Consider the following 22607-nt stretch of genomic DNA (forward strand, 5'->3'; position numbering starts at 1 on the left):
TTTTGTGTTTTGTCACGTGTTTTGCTGGTAGATTGCGGACTCAGTATACCACAAATATCACTATGTATGAAAATATAAAGATAAATGGAGAACGCATATGGAAAATGTCGCTAAAAATCAATAGTATATGTTGAATGTGAAATTTTAGAATGGCTCATTTTCTATCAGAAACGGATTTAAAGGTTGTTAAAGGTATTATGAAGGGAAAAATCGTCATGGCAGTTAAATATTAATGCTTAAGTATCGTGTGCCATGTACTGCCGCGTATTGCCTGGTTACTGGCATTCAAATTTGCTTTCCAATTTTCTTTTTCTGTTGTCAATTGAAATAAATACTAACTACTGTGTCATGTAGTAGTGTTTTGAATACTGCGACTTACAAATTAAGTCATGTTGAGTTTTTCTGCAGTTACAGATAAATTTTCAGAAACAGTTCATCTAATGTTGAATGATCCATCAATGGGTCTCTACAGAATCCAGGAACATGTTAAGCGTTCTGTACCCGAATTGGTTGAAAAGAAGGTGAGCATTCTATCGAAAGTAATGGAGGAAACAGCCAGACTGGAAAATTAGTTTAGTGCACCTGAGATTTCTTATATTTTTGGCAAAGTTGGTACCATTGTGCACTAGTTTCAAATCTCTGGTCTGCAGTTTACAAAATTTTCAGTTGCAGTTTGCAAAAATTTCAGTTAAGAGAATATATTTCAACCTGCCCTAAGAATTTCCTAAATTGAGGAAGAAACTTTTTTCAAGCCCCATTCAAGTTCATTGATAAAAATCGAACTCTAAATTACAAATAAAATAATGACAATTAAATTTTTCTTCAAGACTGTGCTTTTCATTGGACATAATTAAAGCAGATAGCCACATCAGAGACAAATAACCTTCAATCATCGCAATTTATAGATAGAGCTACAAAATCTTAACTCGAGTTTGCAAGGTGCAAGTTATGATGTTGAATATTCATTGAAGTAAGTGAAACAGGATTGTACTCAAATTTCAGTTTTTTTATGTATAATAAACGATTCATTTTTCATGTTTATCAAGAACAGTAAAAAGCATCGACTGGAGTCCACACTTTACAATTATACAGGTGAACATCTGACTGGTCGCTTCATAGTACCTAGTAATTGAAAGCCTATTTAATCGAAAAAACTGTGTATTATCAATAGGAATGTTTAAAAAGTGCCATTGCATCAAAGACAAACCTACAAAGGTTGGGGTGCTTGTCGAAAATAATACTTAAGATTTTTATTTTTATGATTAACTATGCTGCTAACAAGTGATTTTTATTTCAAGACTGGAGAGTACTCAAAAGAATGAGCTAGATCATGCTAAATCGTCAACTCAAAACAGTGTTAACATTGAAGAGAATACAGAGCAAGCTATTATTGAGGTAGGAATATGAAAGTTATTAGTCAATCCATTGCAAAGCCAGGATGTTTTTTACTTCAGCAATGTAAATGTTAGTGTGTTCAATTACTGGAAAAACAATGAATGAATTTTCTATAGATACGAATGATAATTTTGCTGATATTTGTACGTAGAAGTAAAAATCAAGCTGGCTTTCACTAATCCTAATAACAAAGTGATGTAGAATTTAGAATATATTTTTCCCAAACACAGCTTTAAATATGTTGTGAGTTGAACAGATTATTAATACTTTAAAGAAAAATGTGCATTAATCTGTAATCATAGTTTAGATCACCAAATATTAATTTAACAAAACGTTTAAGGTAAATCATGGATAAATTCCTACATATTTTCTAGGGTTTTATTTGTCCAGCTTGTATGATAGCATGGACTAGTCAAGATGATTTAATTAGTCATTGGGCAAGTACTCATGATTCTACAGAAAATTATCTTAATGAATAAACTAAACCAATCATTGAATCAAGTGAGTTGCAATAGCAATGCATATTAAAAGAGATAAATGTACTATTTTGTATACATAAAAGTTTAAAGTTGAGAGTTAAATGCTGCTGCTTCAAAGGTTTTACCTTTATAATATAAGAAATGTTTTCTTCAAATATTTATTACATGAAAAGGTTGAAGAAGAAGCAGGTAAAAGATGAAGAGAACAGATGGTCAAGGATGTTTTCTACCTTGAAACAAATTATTCTTTCCATATAATGGACTAGTGAATCATGTAGTAGAATGCATTTAAATAAAGTTTGAAAGAACTACCATATGTTTGTGTTGATTATTGCAAAGAAAGGATTCTTTTTAGTGGGCCACAACAAAAAAGTAAAAAGACAAATTGTGGTATAAAATTAGTTTCCTTTTAATTACAATAATCCTCTTAATGGAAGGGTAACATGTAAACTAAGTGGAGCAACTTTCATAAGCAAATCTTCCTATTCAAATGTTTGTAGGAAACTTGTTACTACACTCTTCAATTTTTCATCGCTTTCTGGTGTTAGTTGACCATCAACTTGAATCTTCTTTAGTAAGTCTTGCTGGGTATCACGAATGTGTTTAAGGAATGCCACTTCAAAATCGGTGATTTTGGAAGGATCAATTTTATCTAGGTGACCTCGTACACCAGCATAAATAACAGCCACCTGTTCCTCAATTGCCATAGGAGCTAAGATGAGGAGAAAAAATTGACAATACAAGAACTGTTGATTAACTTTGTCTCTTTTAAAGGCAACAGTTTCAACCAAAATTATCCTTACCATATTGCCCTTGCTTCAAAAGTTCTGTCAGTCTAACACCTCTATTCAAAAGAGCTTGGGTGGAAGCATCCAAATCAGAGCCGAATTGTGCGAAAGCAGCAACCTCGCGATATTGAGCAAGCTCCAGCTTCATAGTGCCAGCAACCTGTCAAATTTGTAAACAACGCATTATTTCAAGGTTAGTAAATCCATGAGATGTCGCCAAGGTTATTAAATCCATGAGATGTCGTCAGTCAACCACATACCTGTTTCATGGCTTTTGTCTGGGCAGCCGAGCCAACACGGCTGACAGACAAGCCAACATTGATGGCAGGACGGATACCCTTAAAGAAAAGCTCCGTTTCCAAGAAAATCTGACCATCTGTGATTGAGATGACATTTGTTGGAATATATGATGACACATCGCCTGCCTGTAAAGCATAAAAAATCATGCTTGAGTGAATTGAACTTAAACAAGAACAACAAAAAGTTGATTGTTTTGATACATTACCTGAGTTTCAATGACGGGCAAGGCAGTCAGTGATCCACCACCAAAAGTTTCATTCATCTTCGCGGCTCTCTCAAGAAGACGTGAATGCAAATAGAAAACGTCACCGGGATAAGCCTCGCGACCAGGTGGACGACGCAACAAAAGGGACATCTGACGGTAGGCTACAGCCTGTATTGAACAAAATATCACCATGTTAGCATCTTCCATTCAAAGATTGAAGTTTGAAAGTCAAGGCAAAGGTTCTGGGTGTTGATTGAAATTTTTGAAAGTTTTCCAAGTGTTACCTGTTTTGATAAATCATCATAGATTATGAGAGCATGCTTGCCATTATCTCTGAAAAATTCTCCCATAGCACAGCCAGAATATGGAGCCAAGTACTGCAGTGGTGCAGCGTCTGATGCAGTTGCACTCACAATGATGGTGTACTTTAATGCATCTGATGAAGAAATTGTAAACATTGAACATTCAGAGATTTCAATAATGCTTTCGTACATCAAATTTATACGACCATCATGGTTTCAAAAACTTTCATGTCCAAATTCTCACCAGCATTGTCTAATCTTTTCATGATCTGCGCAACTGTGCTTCTTTTCTGCCCGATAGCAACATATACACAATACAATTTCTCCTCTGAAAAGTGCAGAAAAAAAACTGTGTTCATCAACCTGTTAACTTAAACTACACAGCATAAAGCAGATAATTACTTTCATTAGCACCATCATTGAACCTCTTCTGGTTGATAATTGTGTCGATCGCAATAGCAGTTTTCCTACAAGTATAATATTTGGCAGTTTTTATATTATTAAAAAGCTTTAGCATCCAACATAAAACTTACAGTCATTTAAGCCATCAATATTAATTTATCACATGACTATCAAATAATTAATCTGTTTGTTTTCAGAGGCAACTTAAACCAATAAAATACAAACCCAGTTTGCTTATCTCCAATAATCAATTCACGCTGGCCACGTCCAATGGGAACCAAGCTATCAACAGCCTTTATCCCAGTCTGCATTGGATCTCTCACAGATATACGTGGGATGATACCGGGAGCCTTTATTCCTACACGAGCTCTTTCTGTACAATTTATGGGCCCCTTGCCATCAATAGGATTACCCAAGGCATCAACAACACGTCCTAAGATATCCTCTCCAACTGGGACATCCACGATGGCACCAGTCCTTTTCACGACATCTCCTTCTTTGATCAGTTTGTCATTTCCGAATACGACAACACCAACATTATCAGGTTCCAAGTTGAGTGCCATACCCTGAAGATTGATAATACAAAACTCAACACAAGCTTTTTAATAAATCGAAATGATAACATCTGACAAACCTTCAAACCACTGGAGAATTCCACCATTTCATCCGCCTGAATTTTGTTTAAGCCATAAACACGGGCAATACCATCACCAATTGACAGTACTCGACCCGTTTCTTCAAGTTCAGCTTTAGTTGTAGTGCCTATTATCCTTTCTTCAAGAATAGAGGACACTTCCGCTGTACCGGGACCAGCAAGACATCTGGTCGTTGTGTTAAGATGTCTGACACTAGGCTTCACATTATTAACACAACCCTTTAGAAAATTGACAAGCCAATGAAAACAGTTGTGTTTGCATGTTTTAAGACAAGCACATGTAATGATTTTGTACATGGTTTCACCACCCAACATTTTGCAAAATTTATACATGTAATATTTATTTTTTGAGTTTTTCTGCAAACTTTAAGGAAAGTTTTCAGTTTTAATTTTAATTTCATGGGTATTTTAAAACATAAATATTCAGCTCATCCACTCAAACTCAAAGTGGGGTATCCATTCAAACGAAAAGTGGGGTACCACAAAACACGCCTTGCATTTTGCAACATACCTAAACTGAAATGTCTGTAATGATTTTTTTACGTCAACAAATGTTTTCTTTTATTATCTTCAAGCACTCACATGGTGGAAAAACCATTATTACAAATATGTGTGGTGTGCGTTCAAAACAATTGACAAAATATAAAAAATTATACTTCCACGCCGGCATTAAAGATGGCAGCTATAATACAGCTTTTGAAACAAAATTGAATGAACGCAAACTCACCCTTAATGAGGTTCTAGCCAAAGAACGAACTATGGACGAATTTATTGCTTTTGAAAGCATAATTTAAACTCTCTTTTAAGATGAATTACGAGCAAAATTATGGAAAGAGATGTTGAGAAACAGAGATTTCACATGAAGCACGTACTACGCTTGCGCACAAACTTTGAACCGATGCACTCGTGTATTCCTCGCGAGTGAGCGATGTTTAATTGAGCCGCGCGTGGTTATGATGTTCTTGATAAATAAAAGTTGTTTGACAGCTTTCGTAGGAATTTATTTATATTATTTTCATTTTTCAAACTGTATTTAGCTGCCAAAGAGTACTGAAGTTCAATAGTCCTGAGAAAATTAAGAATTAGCTAAATGAGCGAAATTCAAAGCCTTCTTTTAGAGACCAAACAAATTGGTAATGATTCTGACATTGCAAACCATGTGCTGAAAGTTAAAGAGACAGAGAAAGACCTTCAGGAAGATGTGACATCTCAAGATCCAAACCTACTGGCAATTCCTAAACATCGAATTCAATACTTTAAGTTCTTCGACAAAATTGTCTGGGATAAAACAAAAACGATTGGATCTAGTTTTCGGCCCTACAGGTTCTGGTAAAACTATTTTAGACTTTGTCTAAATGAAAAATACAGATGACTCACATGGAAAGATTCATTGAGGCATGTTTGTCGTAAGATTTTTTTGGTTTTTTGTTAATTAGTGGAGCGGCAAGCTTAGCTGTACTATGCAGGTCAAAGAACCTGTGATTCCTTTTTAACAAGGATTGATGGAAAGCTTATTCGTTTCATTTATTTGCTTCAAAAATAGCCATCATCTCGTGGCAACAAACAAGCTTAATTTTTTAGTTAATCAAACTCAGTTGTGTCATAATTCGTTTCAAAAACATGCTGTTTCTACAGCTCCACTTTTGGGAACAATTCTCATGAAATCCATTAATTACATTCATCACAGCATAAATGCGAGTTAATGCATACTAGGCTAAGACAAAAATCCAACAACTCCACCTCACATGGGTTCTTACAATTTACATCTTCCCCACAAAAACAAAGGTCGAGAAGATGTAAATAATCATTTTGTGAACAAATACTACTACTTGTTGCTGTAAGATGCAAAATTCTGATTGAGGGGATTGCTGGGAGATCGAAGCCATTCCTTTTTAAGCAACTGTTTAATTTGCGACAGTCTCATGTTAGGATTTTCTGCCTTGAGAACAGGAAGTCTTTGTTCCTCGAATGCTACAAAGCTGCTTTCATTCTCCGCTCAGGATGCAAATCCTCTTTCTCATTCACAGATAATACAGAGATGGCTTCTTCAACATTGCTTCAACTCCACCATCCACAGCCAAAGACTCCGAACTAAATGATTTATATTTTCCTCAAGTTCAGATTCACTCATGACTGTCACATTTTTCTTTGCAGGTTTGCTTGCCTCCGCTTTTTTCAGCTTCTTTCTCATGTACTTTCAAAATTTCAGATCTCGAACCTTTGAGGAGTAGTCTTTCCTTTCAGCTTCGATTCCTCTGCCTCGAAGATCTTTTGCAGCCTTCTTCTTCTCAAGTTGTTCAACTTTCTTTCTTTATCTTGCTGTTCAACAAATTTCAAGAAAAGTCAACTGGACGCGTGAGCTATTCATGTCAAGTTTATATTGTATTGCAAAATACAAACCTTCCTTTTTTTTATTTTCATTTTATCCCCAGACTCCCAGCTCTGCCAGTATCTGTCCTCATTTTCCTTTCTTTTCGCTTTCTCAGCGTTTCTTGTTTCCTGTTTTCGAGCTCTGGCAGCTTCTGCCTTTGAATTCGTCCCTTGGAACTTTTTTGGCATGTCTCAGAAAATGTAGTCTGTCACAGGAGACCAGACAATACATTTAAAACAATGTCATAATTGTCATTAAAATGACATTTTTGGTGTTTTGACTGCCATTTTGAAACGTCGCCTGCGGTCAGGCAGGGTCAGGATTTTAGCATTCGGAAAAGCCGCTTTTGTTCGCATATTTATTTTCAATTTTAACTGGGTCTGCATTTTGCAAATATGAGTCATACATAAAAAAATTAAACTTTAAAGCGGTTTTTTGTGAGAATGCTGTAAATTAAGGTGTTTTCGTTCTAAGTTAAATTTTTAATTGTACACCCAGGCTTTGTTCACTCTTAGTGAGAGGGTACGAATATGCTCCGAATTGTAACGGAAGATTCCGAAAGAAATAAGAGGAAATTTCTTTATTTAGACATATAACAGTTCAATTTTATAGACAAATATTTAAAATTAAAGAAACCAAACAAACATCCCGAAGACAGAAAAAAGAGTAAGTGTTTTTGTAAAGAGCTACAGAAAAAGGAAAAGAAATGGTTGATAAGAATTCAGCCACCAATGGTAATGGGAATGAGGAAGAAAGCACAGTAAGAACTCTGAACACTGGTGTGACAGCATTGACTGTAAATAATCAACAAGAAAATAATGGTTCAATAACTGAAGAAACCTCACAGCAAGTTCCTGAAGAATTGACTCTGACGGACCACCTCAATAAGAGACTTCAAGCATTTCTGGTGAGAATTAATAATAATTCTACCCAACAAGAGCAGCAAATTGCTTCAAATAATGATGGTGGTAATCAATCAGACTGGGTCGATCAATGATGTATTCAATAATATTTCCTCGCATTGTCACACACCATATAAGATGAAACTTTATATCTGCCTGCAAATTGAAATATCTGGAAGTATGCTGTTAGATATTTTAATTTAAAAGAAATTCTGACATGTTTGATAAGTAGCAATTGATGACATTTGTACGTGTACAAAGAGTAAAAGCGCTCGTTCCATATTCCCTTTTCTCCATATTCCCTCGCCTTGAAGCAGGTTATTCTAACTGAAATGCCAGGTGTTTGTAATTGTTTTAAATATTCGTAGTAATAGCATAGCCAGTCCAACATTTGGCCTCTCCTGTCAAAATAGTTTTGTATTCCCTGACCGTGAAAACAACAGATCTGCATAAAAATGGATAATGGTATCATTCAAAATTTTATGTGGTGTGAAAAAATATGCAGGCCAGCTATGCTGCTGAAACCCGATAATTGTTTCAATTATATTCATGAAATGCCTCCCACTGGAAGAAATTTATACAGTAAACTAGCCCCTCTTGTAATTCGACGAAAGTAGCATTTACCCTCATTACCCATCATGTCCCCACTTTTGGTATCCCTACTCCTACAAAATGTAGTTAAACTGGTTAGCTTGCTAGTTATCCCTTGTTGTTATACTGTAGAGACTCCCCCTATGGCTTTGCCAAAGAGGAACTGTATTGATTTGTGGGTACCTGTAGGTGTATTTGTGTATTGCACTGGTGTATTGTGTATAAAGTAATGAAATACCAAAGATATTATCTATTATGGCTTCCACGGAAGAGGCAATCGAGGCCAAAAGTGCGGAAATATCAAAAGGTAAGAATCCCAGCAGCAGCGAAAGGGATTTAATTCAAAGACGGTCAGGAGAACGTTTGAACAATGAAGAAGTCCACTCGAGGAGAGCTTTTGGAGGGACTGGCTTCTTTCAGAAAGGACGCGAGTTTGAAAGCGCTTATGTCAACCATAAATTTACCGAGGAAGAAAAGCAAGAGTTGGCGAAGTACGATAGCTTAGATTACTTTCCTCCACACAGTGTCGTCTACAAGGTATTTGCGACTTACTGATTAATTTCTGTAGGTGAATTTTCTGCCTAAAATTTCACTTCCGCGAAGACAGATTTTGACAGGTAATTCTATTTACCATTCCATTTGAAAGTCAAACTGTCCAACGTTTAATGAAGGTTTACTATTGTTAGTTAATATTTCTTCACTTTCTCTCGAGAAGCAAGTTGTTTTATGTGAAAAGCGGACTATTTACGTTTTGTATCGTTCAGTTAAGCATGAATATCAATGCACATCATGCAAAACCATTACCAGCTGACAACTTTACGAAGTATAACAAGAAACATTCTCTGATTGAAAGGTCCATTTTGAACTCAATATTTTAAAAACAAACAAGACAGTTTTTCATCAAAAACTCTTGTTTCATGAAAGACTATATTGTTTGTTTCATAAGTACACCATACACAATGGAGCTGAACACACCATACATCAATTGACTTTCATCTTAGTATTTTTTCTTAATCCTGGAGGGCTTAGGTGGTGGCTCACCCACCAAAAATTTTAAGTTGACAGTTTTGTCAAGCAAATTGTACCAAGTAATTGTTTAGGAGCATTAGCAACTTTTGTTGAATTTAATTAAGCTTCCCCAATCTTAAGACTTAGTTGTGCCTCTGCACACATGGATTATCATTCCACATTCAATTTATATTTTAGAACAGTCTCGGAAAGCAAATAGTTTTAGTGATTTATACCTCTTTTCCAGAACTGGATCAAACGTCAACCTGCGAGGCTCGATTGGGATAGATGGGTGATGATGGGTCTGATTGGGTTTACGGTTGGATTCACTGGTTTTCTTCTCCATCAACTGATTGATCGTATCATGGAGTATGTATTCATTGTGAGATCTTTTCAAAAGCATTTTTATGCCTTCGTACATATAGATGTACTCATGTGTTATTTACTTTAGTTACAAGTGGGAAAAGGCTAATGATTTGATCAAGGTAAAGATGTCAATACCATTGCTATAAAAAGCAATTTGATTGCATTTTTGTAACTTTTGTGTATGTGCTTAAGGAGAAGGACTATGGCTTAGCATGGTTTTGGGTAGTTGGCTATAGTCTTATCTTTGCTATCGCTGGATCGGCTTTAGTTGTGGTAATTGTTTTCTGTTCGAAAAGTTATCTTGTTTTCATTCATGTCAATTATTTATTCAAATTGCTCTAGTTAGCATTTTCCTCTTTGCAGTTTTTTCGTCCTTCTGCTGGTGGTTCTGGAATTCCTGAGCTCATCGGTTTTCTTAATGGTACCATTGTTCATCATATATTCAATGTCAAGACCATGGTCGTAAAATTCTTTTCCTGTGTGTTTGCCGTTGCCTCCGGATTACCTGTTGGACCCGAAGGTCCCATGATTCACCTGGGGTAAAGGATCAGATATTTTACATTGTGAAACATGTAATTTTTTGAGGACCTTGTTAATACCATACAACCAATCAGTCAGTCAATCATGATATTTTGCCTCTGACTACTCTATAAGTCTAGCGAAGGTGCGAGTTCAAATCTTGTCCAAGTCACATGTTTTTCATGTGCATATTAAACCGTGTTAGGATTAATATACTATAAGTCTACAAGTACGGTGTTTCCCAGCTCTATATAGTCCTTTTGAGGGTTTGTTAATTTTGCGATCAAGTGGAGGATTGTTAGAAGAGGGGTAAAAAGAGGCCCAGGGCTAGTGCAGGATTATTAGAAGGGTGGTAAAAAGAGGCCCAGGGCTAGTGGAGGATTATTAGAAGAGGGGTAAAAAGAGGCCCAGGGCTAAACGGAGGAAATAGAGTTCACCACTCTTAAAGAGGTCCTCAACTGTTAAATGTGTGTGTCAAAAATCAATATTTGTGTTCAAGTGGCCTCGGGTTTGTTATTCTTGAGGCCTTTTTTAGGTCTAACATGAAAGCCATCTCCGTTATAGTGGTCTTATTGGTGCTGGTCTTAGTCAGTTCAGATCATCCACGCTCAAGATAAATCTGCCATATTTTCAAAGATTCCGAAATCCTGAGGACAGGCGAGTCTCTTTGAGGATATTTTGACCTCATTTTAACACAGTTTTTTGCTTGGAATGTTTCCCATTTCCCGTTTCCATCATCCGTTTCCCATTTTTTTGCAGACGTAACTTCATTTCGGCAGGCGCCGGGGCAGGTGTCGCTTCCGCCTTCGGTGCCCCCGTCGGTGGGTTGCTGTTTGCCATGGAGGAAGTGTCATCGTTCTGGAACTTGAAGTTGTCATGGCAAATCTTCTTTTGCACAATGGTGTCCACCTTTACAACAGTAAGTGTTGTCTCGGATGATTCAAATTTCGAAGAAGGATGATTCTCTTCTCTCGATGACGAATTCGTAACGGTTTTTGAAGACGCGTACGTTTACGTCGACATTCATTGACATCTTTTTCACCAGGATCTCTTCAACTCGGCGTTTACCGGTTTTGATTACGATGGAGATTTTGGTCTCTTTAAGGCGGAACGTTATATCCTTTTCCAGGTAGAATAATCGTTGATTCAAAAGATTTTTCTGTATCCATCATATAGAAAGAAGGTATTACGTAGAAAATGGCTGCTCGCTTGTTGCTTATAATATGGAATACGGTACATTTGTTTTACTTTGTGAGTACGTTGCATACGTATGTTTGTTGATGTTGATTTTCCCAGGTTAGTTTAAACTGCAAACGATTAATATAACAGTATTAGAGGCTTTAGAATTGAAATAGATCACTTATGCAACGCGCATTCATTGACAAAAACCACATGAAAAATTCTTAAAAATGTAATAACACTTTCATTGCGTAAGGTTCGCTCGTTTCTAAAAATTCACATTAGCTTTTGTAACTTAAGCTAGGATGACGATGCACCCCCCTTGGAAAATCTGCACCCCTCCTGTCAAATGAGCATTGATCCGCCCCTGTAAAAATCTGCACCCCTCCTGTCAAATGAGCATTGATCCGCCCCACTAAACATTTACTTAGTTCACTGTCTATACTTTGTATTTTTGTGGTATCCATTCGTCACAAGTAAACACGAACTCATGTGCACAGTGCGCTAAAGTGTTGCGTCGTTTCGCCCTCTTGTTATTTCCAATATTTTCTTGTCTTCCCTGTAGATCGATCACGGTGTCGCCTTGCATATTCTGGTGTTCATTCCAGTTGTTATTCTTGGATTTTTGGGTGGCATCTTGGGAGCTGTTTTTACTTTCGTTAACTTGAAGGTAGGAGTTGAGCTTTGGGTAGGTTGTACGTATGAAGTCCAACTGTTCAACCGCAACTGAGTATCAAGTTAAACTAGGTCTTGCAGTTTTTTATCAACTATTCAACTATTTGAGAAATGAGATGGAAATCGGTTTGTTATACGTCCAGATAGCCAGTAGTGAAACTTCATCTTTACTAAAGCGACGTTCTTTTTCTGTTTTTTCATATCCATTTAAGAATGCGTTAAATTTCTTTACTTAGATCAACCGGCTTCGAAGACATCATCTGACGAAGATAAATAAAAAGTGGCTGCAGAATTTTGTTCGTGTTTCCGAAGTCGTCATTCTTATGGTACGTAAATTTGTCGAACAGCAATCCGCTTTCTTATTTGAGTGATATTCCGGGATTTTCCTCGCTTTCGCAACGTCATTCAACCGTTTTTCAATGCGAAAAAGGCACACTATTCAAAATTTGCATGTATTTGTTGCCTTTCAATAAGAGTCTCGTGCGAAATTGACATCATTTTACATTCTTAGGTGATCGTTGGAACTGTTTCGGTGTTTTTGCCGTCTGCGTTCTCTTGCTCAAAATTTGAATGCTCTTTTAAGGAATCAAAATTTGAGTATGTCGTACGTCCGAATTATTTTTGCTTTGACAAACTACGTCTTCTCTCACGATAACTCGGCATGATCGCATTGGTTTCACTTTTTTCAGTACTGACTGTTTGGTAGAAAATCGCAGTCCACTGCGCACAGAACGAACTGTGAACAACTATACCTGTGATGAAGGAATTACTCTGAACGTTAATGGAACGAGGTTTACTAACGCGACATTCAATCAAGGTATGATAAATTTTCTTGATCTTTAGTTCTCGATAAACTTACTTATTAAGATTTCAATTATCCGATTAAGTTTTCTATGATCTGATTAAGTGCGCGACTGTTTGAAATGCTGCATGTGACATATAAGAATTTATTCGAAATCGTGGCCAGAGATTTGTATGGCGGAAAGCAGGTTTTTCATTGTGAACATAATAGCCCAACATAAGACTTTTAAAAAAGATATCACGACAATAAATTAAAACTAAAAATAAAAGGTTTTTTGATAATGACGTTTCGTCTTTAACGTCAGATTAAATGATGAAAATTTACATGAGGCTTTAAATAAAGAAGGGGTTTGAAAGTGGAGGGACAGCGGTGAAGCCATGAATTCTTGTTGAACGAGATAAAGATGTTAGCAAATAGAGGGCCTAAGGGGGCTACCCATAGCCACACCATCAATCTCTTGATACACTTGACCATTAAAGATGAAATGACCGAAAGAGAAAGAGGTTGAGTGAATTGTGAACCGTCTGAATCGTTATTTAAAGATTCGCAAAGTTTTCTGTTCAAGAACGACCTAAAATATGCAATGTTTTAAAGTATATTTGTAAACAATAGTGCTCACATATATGTGTAGTCTTCACGATCCATAGTGTCCGTGAAAAACTCTCCTTCATTCTGACCGTCTGTTTGTCTAGTTGCAACGTTGCTGTTCGCCAGTGGTGAAGAAGCGATTCATCATTTATTCTCGAGAGACACTCATCGAGAATTCACTTACGGGTATGAATGTTCTTTTCGATCTTCTTCAATTCTTGAAATTTACATTACCTGCAGTTCTAGAATGTCAAGATAGCATGGATGGATTTTCTGGGGGAGAGGGCTACAGGGGGGGCCACCCCAAATGTCAAATTTCACACACACCCCCTTAAATAAATTGTTCGTCCCTCTAAGAAACATTAACCCCCCCTCCTATTTTCAGCAAAACAAACCAGTAGTACAGCTGAACTGCGTTCCTCGGGGCAATGTTTTTACTTTGCACACTACCTTCGGTGGCTGCACTATCACACCGCCCCTTAAATCCTTCCTCCCTTACTTTGTCTTGCGTCACTTACTTACCAGCTCACCCCCCCTAAAATTATTGACACCACCCCTGTAAAAAAATGAAAATCCGTTCATGCTCGATAGGTTTCCTCATTTTTTTAGTCCATTGATTACAGTTCTTGTGGTGTACTTTATCTTGGCATGTTGGGCTGCAGGAACAGCAATTTCAAGTGGTCTCGTTGTTCCCATGCTGTAAGTTGCGCACTTGTGTGAGACGTATTGATGTTGTATTTTCATACCAGTTTGATATTCGAAGGGAAAATCAGAGCTCAACATATACGTCCCTCTATAACTATGTGCATATGTAAATATCATTTTGATAAGAAGAAGAAATACACAAAAACTACAATTTCATCCCTACAAGCCTGTTTCGTGATTTCTCACTCTCAGGGGTTAATATTATCCCGAAACAGGCTTGTCGGGATGAAATTGTAATTTTTGTGTATTTTCTTCTTCTTAACAATATTTATGCTCTGCTCTAACGCATCGAGCACTGTAATTACGGAAAATTAAATAAACAAAACTTCCTAATTATCATTTTGTACATACTTCCTTGTAACGCAATACAGGTTATCAGTCGGAAGACATCTTGAGTCAAGACGAAACGTCACTTGCTTTTTTTCATTCAATATTGCATGATCAAACTGCTTATGGCTTTTTTGAAAACTGTATGTTGGGCTCTAATTTTCGTATTGAGAATTCGATTTCCGCCCGGAACCTCACTGGCAACAATTAGGAAGATGTCCAATTGGTATAGTTAAGAGTCACGTGTGTCCGTTCCAAAAGCTCGTAGAAAGTTTATTGGCCTTACGGCCTTTGGAGCATTCACAAGAACATCCAGTTCTCATTTTTTGATTTTCCCCTTGTAAAATATGATAAATGGCATTGACTGAGCAGCAACAAAATTGCCAGTCTTCCATGTTCTTCTAACATTGATCTATGTGTCAGTTTCATAGGTGGAACCTACGGCCGGATATTGGGCAAAGTGATGGTTGATTTATTTGGAATTCACACCCGCGGCGAATGGGCGTGGATGGATCCCGGAGCGTTTGCATTACTTGGTGCAGCCTCGTTCTTCGGTGGAGTGTCAAGGTTGACGATGTCCTTGACAGTCATAATGGTATGAGATAACGTGTGTCACGTGGCATAGCACGCGCACATCTTACTTGCCGTGATTGATCTTTTGGTGTCATTTTGTCTATACCTGAATTTACATTGAGTTCGAAGAAACACTCTCTGGTGTGACATCATTCTATTTATATTTTGATATAATTTTTCCGTTACGTGCTAAGCCAGGGATGGATAAACGATGTTTTGCGTTTCGGGTGCTTTAGTTTTTGGTGAGATTTCGGTCGCCAATTCTTGCTGTAGCTTATCGGGCATTTTTTTGCTAAATTATGCTAGGTAGATTTTTGAAAGTGTGCTCCATCAAACACTGATCACAACTGCTTTTGCTTTATTGTTTGCTATATAGGTATTATATAGGCAAATTGGCACCTCTCTGCACCTCTTCCTTAAATGCATCCCAGTTCCTTTTTATTCTAACATAGCAGGGAATACGTGTTTGTAAATGTAGATCGTCCCGGTTGGTATAGTCCTGAGAGGGACTGTTTTTGTTGTTGTTGGCTGACGTTTCGACAACCTTAGCGGTAGTCGTCTTCAGAGTGAAAAAATGCCAACCTGGACGATCTACATTTACAAACACGTAACGATACTCCCTGGTTCAAACCATTTACTTCATTTACTTTATAGCAGAGAATATCATCAGCTTTGCCCGTTTTGCAATGTGGGAGTCTGAATATTAAATTTAACTGTTGCCCCTTGAATTATTAAAAATATCATTCTCTTTCCTTCGCGTCCATTATCCTTTCCTCTTGTAGATTGAAATCACGAACGACATACAGTTTCTTCTTCCCATCATGGTTTCGATAATGGTTTCAAAATGGGTCGGCGATTTCGTCACCCATCCACTGTATCATGCTCTACTCGAGCTCAAATGCATTCCCTTTCTCGATTCGGAGCCCGTTGTGTTTACTCACGGGGGCAAAAAGAGGTGGGTGTGGCACTTTATGATTTCTGAGATTGCAAAATGTCACTTTTCTTTTTCGTCATAAAAAAATTGACGCTAAGTTTTGTTCCTTTAGCGTGAACCTCGAACTGTATCAGGCTAAAGATGTCATGTCTTCGCCGGCTGTGGTACGTATTCCTCGTTTGTAATATCACAAATTTTCTTTTGTGATATTACTTCGCCCCCCCCCCCCGTAAATTTACTCGCCTCCCTACCAACACCCCCCTCCTCGAATTTATCATCTCTTATTTGTATGAGCATCACATCGTGTTTCATTATAGGTTCTACATATATCCGAGAGCGTCAAAAATTTGGCACAAGTGCTTCTATCGACCCAGCATGGAGGATTTCCCGTCGTAAAGAAACTCCAGAATGGCGATGAAGTATTTGTCGGTCTTATCACAAGGTAAATGAGAATATGGTTGCCCAGCTTACAACTTGCTTGGTACAGTGTTAGCATGTTAGCATTTCTTGAGTTAAAATATACTTGGCCGACATGAGGACGCGTTGTACACCTGAGTGACCCTTCTGTATAATCATTATTCTGTGGCTATAGCACAATCCACCTTTCCGACGGTAAACACACGTGTCAAAAATACGAGATCAAATTGCGAAATTCGGACAATTAAATAGTCAGACATTGCATTGTTTAGTTTAAATATAAATTTAGACGATACAAATGACTTAGCTTATTAAATGTTATCTTCGTAAAATTTTTATTAAAAGTAGATAACTCCTTTTTTCCACGAAGCCCTTGGATGCTTTCGTTCATGATGAGAGAGTTATATTGTATAAGGAGGCTCTCTTTCATCACGAGAGAGTCACTAGAAAGTTGTAAAAGATAACAACTAAAAAACGTATAAACATGTTTAGAGTTGGTTTAAATTATAAGTCGAAAAGGCAGAACCTTTGCAGTATCCTTGGATGTTCTAGTTTCTTTTATGAGAATTCTTGTAAAGAAAAAAGGCAAAATTTGAAAACAAAAAATTCCGTTTTCGGTCCATGCCTCCCGATACATAGTTGAGCACTAGAGCGTCGCATTTTAATTAAGAAAACCAGACAATCCTGAAACAGAGAGAATTAAATCAGAAAGATATAAACCTATAAATTTGTATAAAACATGTTTAAAGTTGTCTTAAATTGTAATTGTCATAAAAAGGCACAGTTTCAGAAGAATTTAACTGAAGCATTGCTTGTTTCTATTATTTGTAAACAAAAAGATAAAATTCGAAAGCAAAAAACCCCGTTTTCGGGCCATGCTTCCCGATACCTTCTTAATCTTAAGGCACTAGAACGCCGCATGTTAATGTTTCGGTAGGAGATTTCGGCCCCTCCACGCTATCCTACTTTGGAGATGCAATAGCAAGCTTTCGCCCATCAGACACCGAGATCACCTGCAATAGGCTTTGCTCGGGGTACGCAGGGAGAGTGCGGTCGCCACCGAAGTGTGGGCCACTGCTAGTTGACATCTACTATACGAAGTTTTAACTTTATATATATATACACAAATTCAAAGGCTTACAAAAGTTGTGGTATTATTAAAGTCACTACTGCGCATGCCCACATGATTTCTTTGATAATTTGCGACTAAGTGAGCTAATTGCCACGAAAGTAGCGCAAATGCATCTAGCTGGTCGTTGCCATGACTATGAACAATTAGTCGAGTGGACTGCGCATGCTCTTGCGCATGCGCAGATGATTTCTCTATTAAATTGTTACTAAGCATGCTATTTACTTCAAAATTGGTGCCAGTAGATGCAGCTGGTCGTTGCCATGACCATGAACTTCGGCAGCTGGTCAAGTAATCTGCGCATGCGTAGATTCCTTATATGAAAATTTGTTACTGAGCTCGCTAATTACTCCATAGTCGGTACTAGTACATACAGTTGGTCGTTGCCATGTCTATGAACTTGGAAAGTTGGTGGAGTTAATTACGCATGCTCAGATTTATTCTCAATTAGTTTGTGACGAAGCGAGCTCTGAAATTGGTGCTTGTATATGCGCTTAGAAAATTTTCAATCATATATTTTTGGCATGCTCTTTGTATGCTTAAGCTTGTTTAGTCAAGTGCATAGCGAACTCATCTACACTTTGTTACTGCACTCGTAATATCGGTGACAAAGTTAGAGATGTTTTTAGTTTTCCCTATAACGTTGAATTTTCATATTGCAGATCATATCCAAGCTTTCCTTTGATTTGATGGATAAATGACTTTTATTGCCACTCTACGATTATAGAGTTTATTAACTATGTTTCGGCCATTTGCGCATCATCCGAATTTTGTAATTTAATCTCGTATTTTACGTTTTACCCTCGATCAAGGGTGGATTCGATTCCACGGTTCAACCCAGGTTTAAATTAACTCGAGTTGGTGCGTTTTAACACCACCAACCCCGATTTTTGCGCATCACCTCGTGGTGCATGGTTATTTTTAATCACCATGGTGCCACCGCATCACCTCATGATGCATGGTCATTTTAACACCACCAACCCCGATTCTTTGCGCATCACCTCGTGGTGCATGGTTATTTTAACACCACCAACCTCCGATTCTTTGCGCATCACCTCATGATGCATGGTCATTTTAACACTACCAACCCCGATTCTTTGCGCATCACCTCATGGTGCATGGTTATTTTAACACTACCAACCCCCGATTCTTTGCGCATCACCTTGCATGTCATTTTAACACCACCAACGATTCTTTGCGCATGATGCATGGTTATTTTAACACCACCAACCCCGATTCTTTGCGCATCACCTCATGGTGCATGGTTATTTTAACACCACCAACCCCCGATTCTTTGCGCATCACCTCATGATGCATGGTCATTTTAACACTACCAACCCCGATTCTTTGCGCATCACCTCATGGTTATTTTAACACCACCAACCCCGATTCTTTGCATCACCTCATGTGCATGGTCATTTTACCACCAACCCCGATTCTTTGCGCATCACCTCATGGTGCATGGTTATTTAACACCACCAACCCCTATTCTTTGCGCATCACCTCGTGGTGCATGGTTATTTTAACACCACCAACCTCCGATTCTTTGCGCATCACCTCATGATGCATGGTCATTTTAACACTACCAACCCCCGATTCTTTGCACATCACCTCATGATGCATGGTCATTTTAACACCACCAACCCCGATTCTTTGCGCATCACCTCATGGTGCATGGTTATTTTAACACCACCAACCTCCGATTCTTTGCGCATCACCTCATGGTGCATGGTTAAATACTTTTGTGGTTTTACGATATCGCATCATATCTTCACTTTCGTGACTAAGTTAACAAGTTAACAAATTTTTTTACAAACACATGCTCTTGGTGTCTGATTTTCTCATTGAATAAGCTTAGTAATGCACCGTACTTAGATGATTTGATACAATAGCACAATGATATCGCATATTAGCGAGAGACAATGACAACACGTTTCAGTTGTTCATTGTACGCGAACTTCGTTATTTCCTTCTCACGGCAAAGAAATACTTGACGCTCTGTTTGCATCTATCTAGGCTTGATATAAGTATCATTCTATCTCACAAAGAGTTGAACAGCGTCGAGGGGATGTCGAATGACGAAATGAGGGATAACGAGATCACGGACGTGGACTACGAGAAGTTGTCCGTGACTCATTCACCAAATTCTGAGGAATTCGCGGCAAAGCTGCAGGTGATGGCGGATGATAAGTACGCGACTCGTCTTATCGACTTGTCCGCGTACATCAATGATTCGGCTTTGAGCGTTCAATCCAACTTCTCGCTACACAGGGCTTATATCATTTACCGAACTTTGGGTTTGAGGCATCTGACTGTCGTGGATCGATGCAATCGAGTGGTTGGAATGATCACAAGGAAGGATTTGATGGGCTTTAATCTCGAGGAGAAAATCACAGAGATCATTGATGAACAGAGCGAACAAAACCAATATGAGATGACAAGGCCTGTATAATTTTGCACGTGTGATGTAGATAGAAATCGTTTTCAATTCATTATTTACCAACGTCGACGGTGTTAAATACAAGGACGCGGGAAGATCGATGTTTGGAGAAGAGGCAATATTCCTGTATGCATGATATGCCACGTGAAGTTTCTCAGAAATCCATCGATTTCTGTGAATTATACATCATGTTTGTAGGAACATGCCACCGTCTTCTGATTATCGATCTTCCCGCGCCCATCTTGCGTAAGCACACGGAGATAAAATACATTGATCTCTGATGTATATCAATGATCTCTGATGTACCACTAGAGATCATGTATGCATAAACATAAGCAGATATAATAATTTGATATCTTATGTGAATCAATGATCTCTTATGTTGATTTCTTATGTACCATCGTCACTACGACATAAGAATAAAGAGATCAAGTACATTGATTTCTTGTGTACCATCCTCACTATGACATAAGAATAAAGAGATCAAGTACATTGATTTCTTGTGTACCATCCTCACTATGACATAAGAATTAGGAGATCAAGAAAGTACACAAGAATAATTACATGAGGTAGTTTAATTTAGTAAATTTAGTAAATCTTAACTATAAAGTAACAGTACAAACATAAACACAATTCACAGTCTCTTTAATAAATTTCAGCTAAAGTAAATGAATGTACATAAAAATTCAATGAGGCACACATACGTTCCCATGAAACATTTATTAATAAAATACTTCACACTAAGTAAAAAATTCTAAGTATTACTTTGAGTTCATTGTTTTTTTCCTTTCGATTCGTCATACTTGCAATGTGTGGAATACCAGATGAAATAAGGAAAGAGAACTGTGGGGATCGTCATCAAACCGAAAATGCCCCAATCAAGCTGAAGAATGGAGAAAAATTCTGACTTATAGTTGAATATTTCAAAGATATACTATCACACAGTGTCATTCACCAAGCTCACAACAAAATACTCAGGTTTTATTATATCCAAACAAAATCAGCATTATCTGCTATTTATTTCTATGGCTCTCTAACATACCATCAAAACTTAGTCTTTACCCAATGCAATGTTCAAATTATCACTAAACATTAGTTAGTTAACCACATTTCAACACTTTCACTTACAATATGTGGTGCATGTCTCCTGTTGAAGGTTTTTGAGTCCATGACATATGCTTCACCAAAAGTAGTTGAATATACGATCTATTGAAAAGGACGATCACGTTCAACCTTAAAAATTATCACATTTTATTTGCGGAAACCAGTACTTCGATGTGGACAAACCTGTTGTTCAGCTTCCTCCTTAGGCTGATATGTTACCACAGCAGATGTAATATTGATGACACCCGAATGTAAGGGTTTAAGAATAAGGTTATGGGAAACATTGGCTCCACTAGTAGCACAATTAAGGAAATCTCACTTGAAGAATGTAGTCTCAATGAACGTAGAATAAATAATTCTTAAAGTAATTACAAAATACCTTGCCACATACATATGTACATATGTGTACTACCTACAAGCCTGACCCTAACCCCAAACCTAATTGTAACTTAGCTTCATCATTGTTGGCAGTCTTTGTAACAAGTTATTCTATAATTTGGCCAAATTCTTATTGGCAGGTTGCACCAAATCTTACCTTATTAACATAGTTTGGTATTTGGACTTCAAGAGATGTCAATTAAAACAAAAAGACAAAACAAAGTGTTTATGCATTTTGCCATGATTCGGCCTTTATCAAGACTTTTACATATCAAGAAGGATAGTAAGCAGTGCTGTAGAAGTGGGGGGGTGCTTGGGGAGGAGCCCCCCTTCTACCTTTGAAATGGGTAATTTTAAAAGGGCACTATTGACAAAAACGTCAAGAGAGCCCCCCATCTGATAAATTTAGTTCTACAGCACTGATAGTAAGGATACGGCGCAATGCTCTGCCAGCCAATAGTGGATTGACCGCCAACTATTTGATATTCATCAGGACTGAATGTTTCGTCAACCAGCAGGACGGAGGTTGCAGGACTCGAACCCACATTGTATATTGCATAACTGACGGTTAGATCTCGACCTTCAACAACATACTCGTTGAGAACTCGTTTTGACACTAACAGATGTGCAGATTCAGAATTATCAGCAAGCAAGCCGTGTAAGGACACCAGAACTAGTAGTAGACTTGCCAACTTCAACTGAAAAGTAAATTTATTTCAATGAAATATCTATTTTATATATATTTATATATACGATATTTTGAAGACGTGGATCAAATGCTAGAAATGTTTGACTGTTTCTAAGATTTCCTTCACCAGTAGGAATTTTAAGAACATTTCAATACCAACATTTAAATGTGGCAAATGCTCGAAACCGATTACAACGCCGCGTGCAGCGAATTTAACAAAGACGTCTACGAATAAAGAGCCTTCTTTCCTTTTGAACAGCCTCTCAGTAATGAAATCTTTCAAACTCCTCACCATTTTATTCACAAATCTGTCGTGTCCTTGTGAATCTAATGTGAATCATCAATGAACAATAGGAAAGAACACTCTTGACGGTGGCTCACGATC

The 22607-nt window shown here is 37.6% G+C and overlaps 5 protein-coding genes across 7 annotated transcripts; 2 read left to right on the top strand and 3 right to left on the bottom strand.

The window, feature by feature from the left end:
• The first annotated feature begins 24 nt into the window (after window positions 1-24).
• LOC124449686 (BLOC-1-related complex subunit 8 homolog) lies at window positions 25-2185 on the top strand. Of its 3 annotated transcripts, none has more exons than XM_047000658.1 (8): window positions 25-192; window positions 409-521; window positions 906-970; window positions 1047-1092; window positions 1172-1215; window positions 1299-1395; window positions 1770-1832; window positions 2048-2185. In XM_047000658.1, exons 1-8 carry the CDS (start codon window positions 150-152, stop codon window positions 2072-2074), a joined length of 498 nt encoding a protein of 165 aa, XP_046856614.1. In that variant the 5' UTR covers window positions 25-149; the 3' UTR covers window positions 2075-2185. The 3 variants fall into 3 exon arrangements, with proteins under 3 accessions (XP_046856614.1, XP_046856609.1, XP_046856617.1); XM_047000653.1 differs by having other exon boundaries at window positions 26-192; window positions 1770-1896; XM_047000661.1 differs by lacking the exon at window positions 1770-1832 and having other exon boundaries at window positions 27-192.
• Window positions 2186-2259: 74 nt separating this feature from the next.
• On the bottom strand, window positions 2260-5443 carry LOC124449631 (ATP synthase subunit alpha, mitochondrial-like). The gene is made up of 10 exons (XM_047000575.1): window positions 5254-5443; window positions 4506-4745; window positions 4097-4437; window positions 3872-3936; window positions 3714-3797; window positions 3452-3603; window positions 3168-3335; window positions 2923-3087; window positions 2678-2822; window positions 2260-2586 (listed from the first exon to the last, which is right to left on the bottom strand). The coding sequence occupies exons 1-10, from the start codon at window positions 5311-5313 to the stop codon at window positions 2357-2359; spliced, it is 1650 nt and encodes a 549-aa protein (XP_046856531.1). The 5' UTR covers window positions 5314-5443; the 3' UTR covers window positions 2260-2356.
• A 582-nt stretch (window positions 5444-6025) lies between these two features.
• Window positions 6026-7196, bottom strand: LOC124433279 (coiled-coil domain-containing protein 124-B-like). Its single transcript, XM_046983040.1, is given in 4 exon segments — window positions 6026-6506; window positions 6509-6581; window positions 6583-6720; window positions 6927-7196. Coding segments are annotated over 4 exon segments (525 nt in total). The 5' UTR covers window positions 7086-7196; the 3' UTR covers window positions 6026-6351.
• Window positions 7197-8406: 1210 nt separating this feature from the next.
• Window positions 8407-20804, top strand: LOC124449592 (chloride transport protein 6-like). The gene is made up of 19 exons (XM_047000535.1): window positions 8407-8927; window positions 9646-9767; window positions 9850-9883; window positions 9957-10037; window positions 10128-10303; window positions 10848-10940; window positions 11043-11202; window positions 11329-11412; window positions 12028-12132; window positions 12374-12463; window positions 12649-12734; window positions 12827-12954; window positions 13632-13713; window positions 14137-14226; window positions 14983-15154; window positions 15915-16087; window positions 16179-16230; window positions 16384-16508; window positions 19629-20804. The coding sequence occupies exons 1-19, from the start codon at window positions 8646-8648 to the stop codon at window positions 20062-20064; spliced, it is 2571 nt and encodes an 856-aa protein (XP_046856491.1). The 5' UTR covers window positions 8407-8645; the 3' UTR covers window positions 20065-20804.
• LOC124449679 (translocon-associated protein subunit beta-like) lies at window positions 20754-22591 on the bottom strand. Its single transcript, XM_047000641.1, has 5 exons — window positions 22515-22591; window positions 21970-22232; window positions 21340-21448; window positions 21181-21258; window positions 20754-20935 (listed from the first exon to the last, which is right to left on the bottom strand). Exons 1-5 carry the CDS (start codon window positions 22515-22517, stop codon window positions 20825-20827), a joined length of 564 nt encoding a protein of 187 aa, XP_046856597.1. The 5' UTR covers window positions 22518-22591; the 3' UTR covers window positions 20754-20824.
• Window positions 22592-22607: the final 16 nt, after the last annotated feature.

The sequence above is a fragment of the Xenia sp. Carnegie-2017 genome, unplaced genomic scaffold, assembly GCF_021976095.1.
Source record: "Xenia sp. Carnegie-2017 unplaced genomic scaffold, XeniaSp_v1 HiC_scaffold_13, whole genome shotgun sequence".
Taxonomy (NCBI): domain Eukaryota; kingdom Metazoa; phylum Cnidaria; class Anthozoa; order Malacalcyonacea; family Xeniidae; genus Xenia; species Xenia sp. Carnegie-2017.

Bases quoted from the DNA above. Each gene is read 5' to 3' on its own strand.
- LOC124449686 (XM_047000653.1), top strand. From the start codon at position 150: ATGGCTCATTTTCTATCAGAAACGGATTTAAAGGTTGTTAAAG. The intron at 522-905 runs GTGAGCATTCTA...CGCAATTTATAG, and splicing joins CCGAATTGGTTGAAAAGAAG to ATAGAGCTACAAAATCTTAA. The intron at 971-1,046 runs GTAAGTGAAACA...ATGTTTATCAAG, and splicing joins GATGTTGAATATTCATTGAA to AACAGTAAAAAGCATCGACT.
- LOC124449592 (XM_047000535.1), top strand. From the start codon at position 8,646: ATGGCTTCCACGGAAGAGGCAATCGAGGCCAAAAGTGCGGAAATATCA. The intron at 12,133-12,373 runs GTAGGAGTTGAG...TTCTTTACTTAG, and splicing joins TTACTTTCGTTAACTTGAAG to ATCAACCGGCTTCGAAGACA. The intron at 16,088-16,178 runs GTGGGTGTGGCA...TTGTTCCTTTAG, and splicing joins ACTCACGGGGGCAAAAAGAG to CGTGAACCTCGAACTGTATC.
- LOC124449631 (XM_047000575.1), bottom strand. From the start codon at position 5,313: ATGCTTTCAAAAGCAATAAATTCGTCCATAGTTCGTTCTTTGGCTAGA. The intron at 4,746-5,253 runs GTGAGTTTGCGT...AATTTTCTAAAG, and splicing joins TGGCTAGAACCTCATTAAGG to GGTTGTGTTAATAATGTGAA. The intron at 2,823-2,922 runs GTATGTGGTTGA...CAAATTTGACAG, and splicing joins AGACAAAAGCCATGAAACAG to GTTGCTGGCACTATGAAGCT.
- LOC124449679 (XM_047000641.1), bottom strand. The intron at 21,449-21,969 runs GTATCCTTACTA...TTGTGCTACTAG, and splicing joins GGCTGGCAGAGCATTGCGCC to TGGAGCCAATGTTTCCCATA. The intron at 21,259-21,339 runs GTTTGTCCACAT...CCTTTTCAATAG, and splicing joins AGGAGGAAGCTGAACAACAG to ATCGTATATTCAACTACTTT.